This window comes from Vulpes lagopus, chromosome 10 (assembly GCF_018345385.1).
Source record: "Vulpes lagopus strain Blue_001 chromosome 10, ASM1834538v1, whole genome shotgun sequence".
Classification (NCBI taxonomy): Eukaryota; Metazoa; Chordata; class Mammalia; order Carnivora; family Canidae; genus Vulpes; species Vulpes lagopus.
The window spans coordinates 103,213,271-103,227,136 of record NC_054833.1 but is presented as its reverse complement, the minus strand read 5'-3'; the positions used below and the strand labels follow the sequence as shown (position 1 = coordinate 103,227,136).

The 13,866-nt window shown below is 45.1% G+C and overlaps 1 protein-coding gene across 4 annotated transcripts in view; it reads left to right on the top strand.

The window, feature by feature from the left end:
- The window catches only part of ST3GAL2 (ST3 beta-galactoside alpha-2,3-sialyltransferase 2), a 52,498-nt gene extending 46,956 nt beyond the window's left edge, over positions 1-5,542 (top strand). For all 4 annotated transcript variants that reach the window (XM_041771033.1, XM_041771034.1, XM_041771032.1 and 1 more), the window contains one exon: positions 216-5,542. In XM_041771033.1, coding sequence (XP_041626967.1) covers positions 216-389 — 174 coding nt within the window. In that variant the 3' untranslated portion in view covers positions 390-5,542. The remainder of the gene's footprint in view (positions 1-215) is intronic.
- The last annotated feature ends 8,324 nt before the right edge of the window (positions 5,543-13,866 follow it).

Below are 13,866 nucleotides of genomic sequence, written 5' to 3'. Positions count from 1 at the left end.
GAGGCGGGCGGGCGAAACCACAGGCAGCAGCGGCCTTCCCCGGGCAGCGTGCGCAGCTCCAGGCCTGGGCGTCCCGCCTCCCCGGTGCCTCTGCGAACCGGCTGCCGTCGGGTCGCCGCGGCCGCCGTGTCCCAGCCTGCCAACGACCCGAGGCTCTTCCGCGCCCCGGCCCCCGGCCCCCGACGCGGGGTGACCTGCGCCGCCCTCCCCTGCAGGTGAACGTGTACGGGTTCGGGGCCGACAGCCGGGGCAACTGGCACCACTACTGGGAGAATAACCGGTATGCGGGCGAGTTCCGGAAGACGGGAGTGCACGACGCCGACTTCGAGGCCCACATCATCGACATGCTGGCCAAGGCCAGCAAGATCGAGGTCTACCGAGGCAACTGAGCCCGGCCTCGCCGCGACCCTTCCGGCCCAGCCGCGAGGCTGCGACGCTCGCTCCGCAGCCGGGACTCCCGGCCAGCCCGAGGGCGGAGGCCTTGGCGAGGGCGCGGCGCCCGGTTGGGCGTCTCCAGCCCTTGGGAGCGACGCCAAGTCGCGGTCTGGACCAATCATGCTGCAAGTCCAGCGAGCGCCGGCTGTCCCCCGCCAATCAGGAGACTTTGGGGGCTGGCCCAGGCCTGGCACCCAATCAGCGCTGCAGTGGGAGCGGAGGCTCTTTCTCCCAGCCAATCATGCGACTCAAGGAGAACTTCCGGCGCTGGGCCCGGTCTCCTCCAATCAATGGCCTTCGGAGGCGGGCCGGCCGCCGCTGAACCCCCACTCCCCTATGCTTTGGGTAGGATTTTATTTTATGCTTTTTAAGGAGTAGTGGTTGGTTCCGGCCTCAGTGGAGTACTTTCCTCAGGCTCTGCGGGAGGAGTGTCGGTGGCCTGTCGGCGGTACTCGGCCAGGGGCACCGAGGAGGAAGCGGGGGGGAAGGTGCGGGGCCGCAGCGGCTGGGCCTCCCTTCGCCGGGGGCCCCTCGCGACCTCGGGGCGGGCGGCGGGGGGGGGGCGTTGGCCTCCCGCCTCTGGAGGCCCGGGGGGAATCGGGTGGCTTCCGGGGAGCGCGCTTTCATCCCCGGGAAGAGCTAGATCCCTCTCAAACCTTTTCAGGCCTCAGAGCACTCTAGACCGCGTATTTCCTTTATCTGTCGGGCCCAGATGGGTGAGTGTAAACCCACCAAAGAAAGGCAGTGGAGCGTGGGTCCCCTCGTCCTCCCTTGTCCCCATCCCCACCTTTGGCCACCCTATGGAATGGCCTTCCTGACCAGGGCATTGAGCATCCCACCTGGAAACTAGAACTGTATTCACCCGTTGCTAGGGCTCGGAGTTCGCCGAGGGCCTGACTCGAGCGCAGGGGTAAGGAACAGGGCAGGGGACCCGGAAGCCCCGTCACTTCAGATGTAAGGTGCTTCTCACTCTCGTGTACTCTCGCGGCCCCTTACTGTTCGCCCACAACTTTTTTAGTGTCCCTTCTTAAGCCCTGGGCGTCCTCACCAGCCTGCTCGTCCTGGGATTGGGGGTTGGGGGTAGGGCACTGCTGGCTTTTCCAACCCCCTACCCCTCCTCGCTCGTCTTTAGCCGGCTCTAGGGAGAGGAAGGCAGGCTGGAGATGGGGAGCCCAGCTGCCTGGTGCATGCACCTTCTTCCTCCGCCCATCACCCCAAAGAGGAGTAGGAAACCTCTTGCTTGGGGGTGGAATTTGCTTTGGTCTCCTAATTTAGTTAACTTGAGGTTACCAGGGATGGCTGACCAACAAAGATTCTTTTAAAATTCCAGGCTGGCCATGCAAATTGCTGGGATCCTAGCTGGGGAGGAGTCGACTGACTTGCCCGCCTTGCATGTCTCCTCTCCTGCCCCTGCGTCCCCTCCCTCTGCCACGCTCACTTCCTGCCTCATCTCTCCAACCCACTTTCCATTTCAGCTCTAGAAGGGCAGGGATGCTTACAAACGGAGTTACACTTGGAAGTTACTTCCAAGACTGAACCCAGCTTAAGTCCCTAGAGGAAGCTGCTGATGATATTCTCACCCTTCAAGGTTGGGGAAGTTTCGGAGGGGGAAAGCGCTTCTGTGAAGCTTCCAAACCACTAATAGGATCCCCCTTCCCGACAATGAGGAACACAAATACCACCCTTTATCTTAGTTGATACCACCAAGCAGCCTCCTGGCCATTGGGGTAATTCCTGCAGCTGGCTGAGGGAACAGTAACCAGCAGGGGAGTATATTAGAGGAGGATTGGGGCAGGGCAGTGGGCACCCCTAAAGTTAATATATTGAGAACTTAGCTTAAGTCTAAGTCTTAGTTCCTTCCCAATTCCAAAAGTAGGAGGAGCAACGAGTGGGGGTGGATTTGGGGGGGCCTATCCTGGAATGCCTCTCTCAGGGCTTCCCCCACCATTTTAGAGAGTCAAGGCACCAGCCATTCTTGCCAGTCTCCTCTCAGTGCTTCCTGAAGAGGCTGTTTGGAGTGTTCAGAAAATGAAAAAAACAATGCAATTATGCCAAACAGTATTGAGCAGAATAATTTATTTCTCTTTTGTTCCTTTTTCTTCTTTTGTTTTGTTTAAAACATTAATAAATCCCCTTTCTGGAAGAGGTAGGTCCCAGCATCCAGCCCAGATCTCCTTTTCTGCAATAGTTATTTAAACAAATGTTTTTTGTTTTTTTTTTTTAATTTTCTTCCCTTTCTCTCTCTTTCTGAATTAAAAAAAAAAAAAAAAACCCTCCTATATAGTCATTTGTCTATTCTGAAATGGGTACGATCATGGAAAGAAGACATCTGTCACTGAAGAGCTGTGACTAAATAACTAAGGACATCAGGTGGAATGTGTGAAGGAGGAAGAGAATGACTTCCCGACACCTGCCGCTTATACATGAGGCCTCCCAACCTGAGATGCCCTCTGAAATGGTGGTTCTTCATCACTGTCTTTGGGGGGGCACCAGAGTGGATCAGCAGGGCAGAGGCTCCATAGCATCCAGCAGGCACTAGGATGGGACTTTTCCCCTTACGCTTCCAGGTTCTGTGGATGCTGTAGGTGTGGGTTGACAGGAAGCCAACAGAATGATAGGAGAGGTGCCACAGACATCGGGGACACCTCATACCATTTCCTTTAAATACCTGGACCCCTTTAGTCTACTGCCATTATGCGGTGGAATGCCACTGAACATCCAATTCTATAGTTCATTGGGTCAAACAATATGGATCTCACAACAGATAGAGTCTAAAGTCACTTGGTGTCCTGCAACTTAGTTTGTGCCAATGCCCAGGAGCAAGCTAGGAGTTGCTTTTCAGATGGAGAATACTTTGGTCTTTTTCTAAAACCCTAGAACTTGGGGCTATAATTCTCGTACTTGGAGTTCTCAGAGACTCCATTTCTGTGTACCACAGACACTCTAATAGCATTTTGTTGGCTAAATCCTAAGGCCTGGTGACAGGACAGTGCACACATAGCCTAGGCTGCTGAGAAACATTTCTTGTCTGGGTCTCACTCAAACTGCCTTATAGGTCACCTACATGGAGCAGCACTTCCAAATACTGTACCTATTGCCTTCAAGATGAAGAGTCCCACCAAATTGTGTATCTTTTCTTTATGTGTTGGTCAAGGACTGTGTTGCTTTGATCCCACAAAGATACCACATCTGAAACCACAGGTTGGCATTACCATTTGATTGCATTTGCAATAAACAACTATTAATTTCTAAGATTCAAGATGGTGAGTAAATGGAATGAAGAAATCGCTCACCCCTGGTATAACTCAAGTTTGATGGCAGGACTAATCTATAGATCCTGCCGGAGTATGGTATTGATTTTTTTTTTTTTTTCTTTTTCTTTTGAGCTTCTATCTTGGAGATAGTTCCAGGGACTTTTGTTTGGCCCATCCTTCATAATCACCCTCATTCCATGGGTCAGGTTGCCAATATGGGAATTTTGCCAGGTAGTAAATGTTTTCTCTTTCCTTTTGGGACTGAAGAAATTACAAGCATGACCGATATTAATTGCACTTTGCAAATTGTGAGGTCTTTGTTTTTGCTTTTTTGTGGAGTTTTTTGTTTTTAATATTTATCAGTTCATGAGAGACCCACAGAGAGAGGCAGAGACACAGGTAGAGGGAGGAGTAGGCTCACTGCAGGAAGCCCAATGGGGACTCAATTCCTAGACCCCTGATCATGAGCTGAAAGCAGATGCTCAACGAGGCTTCCTCCACCCTTTATTTATATATATATATATATATATATATATATATATACACACACATATATGTACACATATATATACATACACACAAATTGAAGGCTTGTGGCCAGCCTGTGGCAAGTAAGTCTGTCAGCGCCATTTTTCCAACAGTGTTTGCTCACTTTGTGTCTCTGTGTCACATTTTGGCAATTCTCACAATATTTTGAACTTTGTCGTTATTATATTTGGTACAGTAATCAGTGATCAATGATTACAACTTGCTGAAAACTCAGAAGATGGTTAGCATTTTTTAACAAAATATTTTCAATTAAGGTATATATATTTTTATATATAATACTATTACACACCTAATAGACTATACTATAGTGTAAACATATGTACAAGGAAACCAAAAATTCTTTAAATTTGCTTTATTATGCTATTCATTTTATTGCTGTGTTCTGGAACTCAACCTGCAATATCTCAGAGGTATTCTTGTACCCATTTTTTTTTTTAAGGTAGGCTCTACACCCAGTGTGGAACCCAGTGTGGCTTGAACTCATGACCAAGAGATCAAGACCTGAGCTGAGATGAAGGGTCAGATGCTTACCAACTGAGCCCCAAGCACCTAAGTATGCTTATACCTTAAAATGGATCTGTGGTCTCATTGGACCCACCATTAAATGGACTTAGATCCGAGCTCCATCTGTCATTTGCCATAATAAGCCCTGACTCTTAACTGGTGGACAACTTTGGTATTCAGATGTCAGAGCTAATATCTGATAACTCTTGAAGCTCTGTGGGTATTTCCCTTTCACTAGTACACTGTTTCTTTGGAAAATGGGTCTCACAGGAAAGGCTTGCGGAAGATTTATGCTACATACCTGAGTTTTGTCAGAGTCACTCCTCAGAGGACCCTGGGATCCCCTTGAATAAGAGATTCCATGTGTGACTTGAATTAGGTCTGGGAACTGGGTGAGAAGCTGTGAATCTTCGCCCACTGTGACTCCATTTCCTCAGTCCTCGAATTTGTCCTCAAATGCACATTAATAAACAGAACCTTAGTAGGCTGCTTAGTATCTATGTCATTTCTAGAGATTCTAATAGTCCATTACCTTGTCCCAAATTCTTGTAGGTCAAAACTCCAATTAACATACTGTGGTTTGTTGTGGTAAATGTGCCTACAGTCTCAAGCAGTTACACACTAGTTGGCCATATCTTTTTGGCCTTTATGATAGTGAGGTCACATTATTCTCTATTCTTACACAGGACAGCCACCACAGAGTTCCTCAAAGATATTGGTGTACCAATCACTAATGCATTTTTTAAAAAGATTTTATTTATTTATTCATAACAGACAGAGAGAGAGAGAGGCAGAGACAGGTTATTTATAATAGTCACAGAGAGAGAGAGAGAGAGAGGCAGAGACAGGCAGAGGGAGAAGCAGGCTCCATGCAGGGAGCCCGATGTGGGACTCGATCCCAGGCCTCCAGGATCAGGCCCTGGGCTGAAAGCGGTGCTAAACCTCTGAGCCACCGGGGCTGCCCCTAATGCATTTTTTTTTTAAATTTTTTTAATTTTTTTTTTTTTATTTCTTTATAATAGTCACAGAGAGAGAGAGAGAAAGAGAGGCAGAGACACAGGCAGAGGAAGAAGCAGGCTCCATGCACCGGGAGCCCGATGTGGGATTCGATCCCGGGTCTCCAGGATCACGCCCTGGGCCAAAGGCAGGCGCTAAACCGCTGTGCCACCCAGGTTTCCCCCTAATGCATTTTTTAAATTAAGTTTCTAAACTATTTTTGTCATGGGATATACTACATATGCAGAAAAGAACATACAGATAAATGTACAAAAATAGATAATTTCACCAATTGTTATTTTTTAAAAGCTCCATAATGTAAGTTTATTTGGCAAAGCAAAGATAGGATAATATTATATATAATAAATACAGATAGATTTCTTTGGTAAAGGAAAAACAATTTCCACTGCATTTGGTTATTGAAATGGACTAAAGAAAAGGAGAAAAAAAAAAAAAAAAGAAAAGGAGAAACAAGGTAGTCAAACATGTTACATGGAAGAAGTAGAAAAAATAGAATGTTGTTTATTTTCCCAGCTTCTTTGAGATATAACTGACATGTAACATTGTATAAGTATATAAGGTATACAACATAGTGCTTTTTTTATATGTGTATATATTTCAAAGTGACTACCACAGTAAGGTGAGTTGACCATCATCTTAATATAGTTAAAATTTTTTATGTGTGTGATGAGAACTTTTAAAACCTACTCTCAGGGGATCCCTGGGTGGCGCAGTGGTTTGGCGCTTGCCTTTGGCCCAGGGCGCGATCCTGGAGACCCGGGATCGAATCCCACATCAGGCTCCCGGTGCATGGAGCCTGTTTCTCCCTCTGCCTATGTCTCTGCCTCTCTCTCTGTCTCTCTGTGACTATCATAAATAAATAAAAGTTAAAAAAAATAAAAAATAAATAAAGACTGGGCTGTGCATTAAATGTGCTCCTGCTCCATTTAAAAAAAAAAAAACCTACTCTCATAGCAACTTTCAAACATACAAACTGCATGCTATACATTACATCCCACAACTTATTTATCTTATAACTCGAAGTTTGAAGCTTTTGGTCACCGTCACCCCACCCCCACTTCCAGCAACCACCAATCTGCTGTTTCTATGAGTTTTTTTTTTTTTTTAAAGACTACCTATTAAATCCCACCCAAAGTGAGAGCATACAGTATTTGTCTTATTACACTTAGCAAAATGTCCTCAGGGTCCATCCATATTACAAGTGGCAAGATTCCTTTTTTTTTTTTTTTTTAATGACTAAATGATACTCTTGTATATATCCACACACCACGTTACATTTTCATCTATTTATCCATTGATGGACACTTAGATTGTTTCTATGTATTGGGTATTACTATAGTGCCCCATTAAACATGAAGGTGAGATTTCTCTTTGAGACAGAGATTTTGTTTCCTTCAGATACATACCCAGAAGTGGAATTGTTGGCTTATAAAATAATTTTTTATTCATATGCAAAAGAATGAAACTCGATCTCTGTCTTCTGTCACTCACAAAAATTGACTCCAAATAGATTAAGGTTTAAATGTAAGACTTGAGCGGCTCCTGGGTGGCTCAGTGGTTGAGCGTCTGCCTTCGGCTCAGGTCATGATCCCAGAGTCCTGGGATTGAGTCCTGCATCGGGCTCCCTGCATGGAGCCTGCTTCTCCCTCTGCCTATGTCTCTGCCTGTGTGTCTCATGAATAAATAAATAAATAAAATCTTTTTAAAAATGTAAGACTTGAAACCATAAAACTAGAAGAAAACATAGGGGAAAAGCTCCCTGACATTGATCTTGGCAATGATTTTATGGATATGATACTGAAAGCACAAGCAACAAAAACAAAGTAAACAAGTGCGACCAACCTACAAAGCTTCTGCACAGCAAAGAAAACAAAACAACATTCAACAAGATGAAAAGGCAACCTCCAGAATGGGAGAAAATATTTGCAAACCACATATCTGATAAGGGGCAATATCCAAAATATATAAGGAATGGCTACAATTGGAGAGCAGATAGACGATAGGCTGTTTAAAAAGTTGGCAGAGGATCTGAGTAGACATTTTTCCAAAGAAGATACTCTGACGACTGTAACAGGTACATAAAAAGGTGTTCAACACCACTAATCGTCAGGGAAGTACAAATCAAAACTGCAATGAGTTATCATATCACACCTGTTAGAATGGCTGTTATCAAAAAGATGAGAGAGGGGTGCCTGGGTGGCTCAGTTGGTTAAGCACCCAACTCTTGGTTTCAGCTCAGGTCGTGATCTCATGAGTAATGAGACTGAGCTCAGTAGCAGGCTCCCCTGCTCAGCAAGGAGTCTGAAGATTCTTTCCCTCTGCCCCTCCCTCCTAAAATAAATCTTAAAAAAAAAAAAAAAATGAGAAGTGCTGATGAGGATGAGGAGAAAAGGGAGGGGGATCCCTGGATGGCTCAGTGGTTGAGCATCTGCCTTTGGCCCAGGGCGTGGTCCTGGAGTCCCGGGATTGAGTCCCTGGACCGAGTCCCACGTCAGGTTCCCTGCATGGAGCCTGCTTCTCCCTCTGCCTGTGTTTCTGCCTCTCTCTCTGTGTGTGTCTCTCATGAATAAATAAATAAAATCTTAAAAAAAAAAAAAAAAAAAAGGAGAAAAGGGAGCCCTCCTGGTGGGAATGTAAATGGGTGCAGCCAGTATAGAAAACAGTGTGGAGGCTCCTTAACCAAGTTATTTTCAGATGAACACTCATAGCTGCCACCCAGGCTGTGGGAGTAGTCCAGAGGCCTCCCCACTCCATCTTCCTTGCCAAGCACAAAACCCTTCCTTCCTTTGAGGGTGACCACTACTTTGATGTTCCTATAGTCACTTGAGTGTATTTCTGGATACTCTATTCTGTTTCATTAGCCTGGTTGCCTAGACCTGAGTCCATATGGAAATGTTAATCATAAAGATGGCCTCTCAAATAACTTAGGAAAAGAGGGAGATTTAAATAAATTTTATTGGGACAACTAGATAACCATTTGAAAAAGATAAGAATTACATCCATACTTGAAACCATTCACCAAAATGCCAAGTGAATCAGAATTAAATGTAAAAAATAAACCCCTAAAAGTGATAGCTCCTTGATAAGTTCAAACAGATTGTATACATATTTCAGCTTTGTAATTAGTATTTGGGTTGGGATTTTTTTTCATGCTCTATATAGTCCCCTGAATTGCTAAAAATGGGAGCTTTTTCATCGTGTGTGTGTGTGTGTGTGTATGTATGTGTGTGTTCCAAACATTTTGTTAAATTATTTTTCTACTGATGTAATTGCCATTTGATTTGTCCATGGGAGTTTATTCCTTTTTCAATTCTTGTAGGTTACAAGGGTTGTGGGAAGGAAAGTTTGGTATGTGTGATGTTTATTCATGTACTTAGTAGACACTTTTTCTTTCCTCGGTTTCCCTCTGTCTCCACAGAGTAGATTTTTTGTAATTGCTTATTGAACGCCTCTCTGTCATAATGGAAGCTTTTTAAGTAATTGGGAATTGAAGATTGTTTTCTCCTCTGAAATAGTGGATCAAGAAACTGCTTGGGAACTTTGTGTACCTGGATGGGGCTTACCTACCCTCCGGGTTGGCATTGGGTGGCTGGACAGGGAACCAGCCATTCCTTGGGGGTGGAGGGGTAAGGATGAGCTAGATCACGTTGCAGTAACAAACACCTCTGAAACTCCCAGTGGCTCAAAAGAGCAAGGTTTATTTCTCACTTAAGCCACATTTCCATCCCGGGGTTCTCTGCTTATCATGGTCACTCAAGACCCAGACAGGTAGTGGTACCATCCGTGATGGATCTTGGGTCTCAGGAGGAGGAAAAAGAGAATCTGGTGAACCACATACTAGCTCTTAAGGCTTCTGTCAAGAAGTTCATATCTCCTTGATGCCAAAGAAGTTCCATGGCCTGCCTGAGTTTTGGCCCCTGAGCAGAAATGTGTAACTCTCCTCTGGGTGAAGCACCATATTTGGATGAGCAGTAACACGGTCTATGACACAGAGGGCTCTTTAAAGAGAAGTGCTTGGATTTATGGTCTGGGCAGGGATGGATGGATGTTGGGGAAGGGAAGGAAGGGGTTAAGGATTTTACCAGTCCCGGGAATAGCTGCAGACTGCCATTCAGCAGGCTGGGAGCTACTTCCTATGACAAGTTTGGCAAGGTTAGGAAACCTCTTTCCTTGCTAAGTTAGGGAAAAGATGAGATCCTAAACTTGGATTTTTAAAAATTAAAATATTATTTTCTGAGTTTAAGAATCGGTGCCCCTTCTCACTACCCTTCCAGAAAAATCACAGTTTCTGCAGCAAGTCTACGCCTGGATGACAACTAACCCACATAATTGCAAGAAGGTGCCCCCTCCCCCCACGCTTGCTGAACCATGGGTATCAGGACCAGCTTGTTCCTCTGAGAATATAGAATTAACACCTTTCATCTAACAACTGTTTCTGTTCTGGAAAATAATACAGGCTCTTTCTGGCAGCATGGCTTCTCTCCAAGAAGGCTTGGGAGGTAGAGCAAACATATGGTGTCTGCATTCAGAGGGTTCTGAGTTTAATCCTCTCTTTGCTCTACTCTGCTACCTTTGTCTTTTATTTTACATTAAAAAATAATAATCATTACAAAAATAATTGAAACAACTCATAAATATATAAGGTAAAACATAGAAGGCTTGTGCAATATTTCATTTGTATTTATGACTTGTCATAAAATGGGTAAAGGGTTCCATAGAAGGAAAGAGAACCCTACCCACTCTGGACCACTTTTCCAGTCTCCCAGGCTTTGTCTGCACAGCTCTTCCTGTGAAACTGTTTCCGTGAACCACCACACTAAAGACCATTCAAGGGAAGGGTCTGGAATCTCAGCTTTCTTTGCTATGAAGGATAATTAAACTTTAAGATGCGAGTATACTTAAAAAATTTTTTTTAAAGATTTTATTTATTCATGGGAGACACAGAGAGAGACAGAGTCATAGGCAGAGGGAGAAGTAGGCTCCATGCAGGGAGCCCGATGTGGGACTCGATCCCACGATCCCTGATCATGACCTGAGCCAAAGGCAGATGTTCAACCACTGAGCCACCCAGGTACCCCCATTTTTTTTTTAAATATCAAACTCACCCATGTGAGACAAATCTCCCACATAGAATAATTCCAAATAATTTACATAACTACTCTGCCCTCAAAGAGGGGGAGCATGGCTCCCCATTCCATAGATGTATGTAGTGACTTCCTTTCAAAGAGAAAGGTATGGAAAGGGAGAAGAACATAATTTTGCACTGGAAAAACCTAACAAACATTACCTCTGCCAGGTCACAACTGATGTCATGTTGATTATATGTGCCTTTGGTATGATGTGATGAAAATGAAAATTTACCTCTGTGATCTTCCTTCCTTCCTATTTAGATTTATTTATTTGAAAGGGGGAGGGGCACCGGAAGAGAGAGGAAAATCCTCAAGCCCACTCCCTGCAGAGCCTGGAGTCTGATGGGATGTGGGGCTAGACGAAGAGCTCCATCCCAAGACCCTAAGATCATGACCCAAGTCAAAATCAGGAGTTGGACATCCTACTGACTGACCAACCCAGGTTCTCCTATTTATTTTTGAAAGATTTTATTTTTAAGTAATCTCTACACCCAACATAGGGCTCAAACTCAGAATCCTGATATCAAAAGTAACCGTGCTTCACCAAGCCAGCCAGGTGCCCCTATGGTTCCTTTGGACTTCCCATGTTAGACTTTATTTTTTTATTATATTTTCTATTATAATTTTTAAAAGATTTATTTATTTGTTTATTTATTTATTTATTCACGAGAGACACACGGAGAGAGACATAGGCAGAGAGAGAAGCAGGCTCCATGCAGGGAGCCTGATGCAGGACTCGATCCTGGGTCTCCAGGATCATGCCCTGGGCCGAAGCAGACACCAAACCACTGAGATACCCAGGCATCCCCCATGTTAGATATTAAAACAAGAAATAGTTCTTTGTTGTTTTTTTAAGTAAACTCCATGCTCAGTGTGGAGCTCAACACGGGGCTTGAACTCACAACTGTGAGATCAAGACCTGAACTGAGATCAAAAGTTGGATGCTTAACTGAGCCACCCAGGCCCCCTAAGAAATAATTTTATTACGTGAATCTACTGAAATTTGGATTTTTATTGTCTTTAAAATGAGAAAATAATTAGGTTTTGATTTTAAGATTTTATATTTAAGTAATCTCTACACCCAATGTGGGGCCAAATTCATGATCCTGAGACCAAGAGTTGTATGTTCCACTGACTGAGCCAGCCAGGTGCCTCCAAGGGTATAATTAGGACTTTTACTATTTTTTCTTAAAATTTTTATTTCAGAGAGAGAGAGAGAGAGAGAGAGAGAAGCACGAGCAGGGGGAGGGGTGGAGTGAAAGGGGGAAGCAGACTCCAAACTGAGAACGGAGCCTGATGTGGGGCTTGATCCCAGGACCCCAGGATCATGACCAGAGCTGAAGGTAGACACTTAACCCACTGAGCCACCCAGGCACCCCTAATTAGGATTTTATTTTTTATTTTTTTTAATTTTTATTTATTTATGATAGTCACAGAGAGAGAGAGAGAGAGAGGCAGAGACATAGGCAGAGGGAGAAGCAGGCTCCACGCACCGGGAGTCTGATGTGGGATTTGATTCCGGGTCTCCAGGATCGCGCCCTGGGCCAAAGGCAGGTGCCAAACCGCTGCGCCACCCAGGGATCCCTAATTAGGATTTTAAATCTAGGATTCCCATTTATTGACTTTATCTCAATGACTACCTTCCTCTTTTCTAAAATTTCTAATATTGTTTTCTTTTCAGTGGTATGCTGGTGAATTGTCTAAAACCAAATAAAACCCTGATTTGTAGTGTTTCCTGACTTTGTTGGTAAATACTCCCAGTGCAGCCAGTTACCAATGACTTAACAGCCAGCTTGTGTTGAGTTTCGGCACACCACTGCTTTTATCTAAATTTACTTAACAATTGCATGCTCTTTTTTTAGTGAAATGTATTCTTTCCCTTTAAGCATTCAAATATAAAGTCTTTTATCAGACCATTCCTAACAGTTTTATCAGCGGTGGATTTGATCTTGTTTGCAGTCTGCATAGATTTCTTCCCCATGACAATCCACAGGTGGTTAGCAGTTGGCTCCATCCAGCTCCTGCCCTTTTGGCTTTTATTCTAGAACCAGGTCTGCTGACATTCAGTCACCTGGGGATATCACACAGCAGGCAGTCAACAGGATTGTGTCACTTGCCTGTTCTAAGAGGGGGTGGGTGGTCCAAGTCCTCCCACGCCTTCATGGGCCTGGGCCTTAATGGTCTCACATCCAGCCAGTGTGCAGGCCAAGTTCCAGGCCAGCTCCCTCTCAGCAGTGAGCCTGGCTTTGGCTCCAGTCTTATATGCAATGCTTCCGGTGCCCTCTACTCCGCAGGACCTAATAGCCAGTAGCTACTGTTTCTGGATTGGAGCCGAGCAAGCTTTTGGCTTCAGCCCTGCCTCACCGCTTTGCATTTTTACCCCATTGCTGGTCCACAGAAATATTCATCTTGTTTTTGGGTCAGGCAGAGTGTTTTCTGGTTTTTACTTTTTTTTTTTTTTTTTTTTTTTAAGATTTTCTTTATTTACTAGAGACACACAGAGACATAGGCAGAAATGAACTCTCTGCAAGGAGCTGGATGCAGGACTCGATCCCAGGACCATAGCCTGAGCCAAAGGCAGATGCTCACCATTGAGCCTCCCAGGCTCCCTTCTGGTTTTACCTTTTCTGTATCACTCTTTTGGGGTCAAAGTAGGTATCACCTAACTGGAACACTGGTGCCCCACTGGGCCTCCTCCATCTCCCCGCCCCTCCCTCCTTCCCTTGCCATCTCTCTTGAGTACCTCTTTCCCCCTCCTCTTGTCCCATCTCTCTGGAATCTGGCTCCCCTTCCCGCCCACCTTTCTTCTCCAAACCCCTTTGCCACCTCCCGCTTGCATCCACCCCTCACACACTTGCAGGCACTCTTTCCCCTGGTGACACCTGCATGGACACCCGGCCTTTCATTCACTCACATCTGTTCCCGATGGACCCTTTGTATGCTCACCCCCTTAGTGGCAGGGAATCCAGCTCACACCC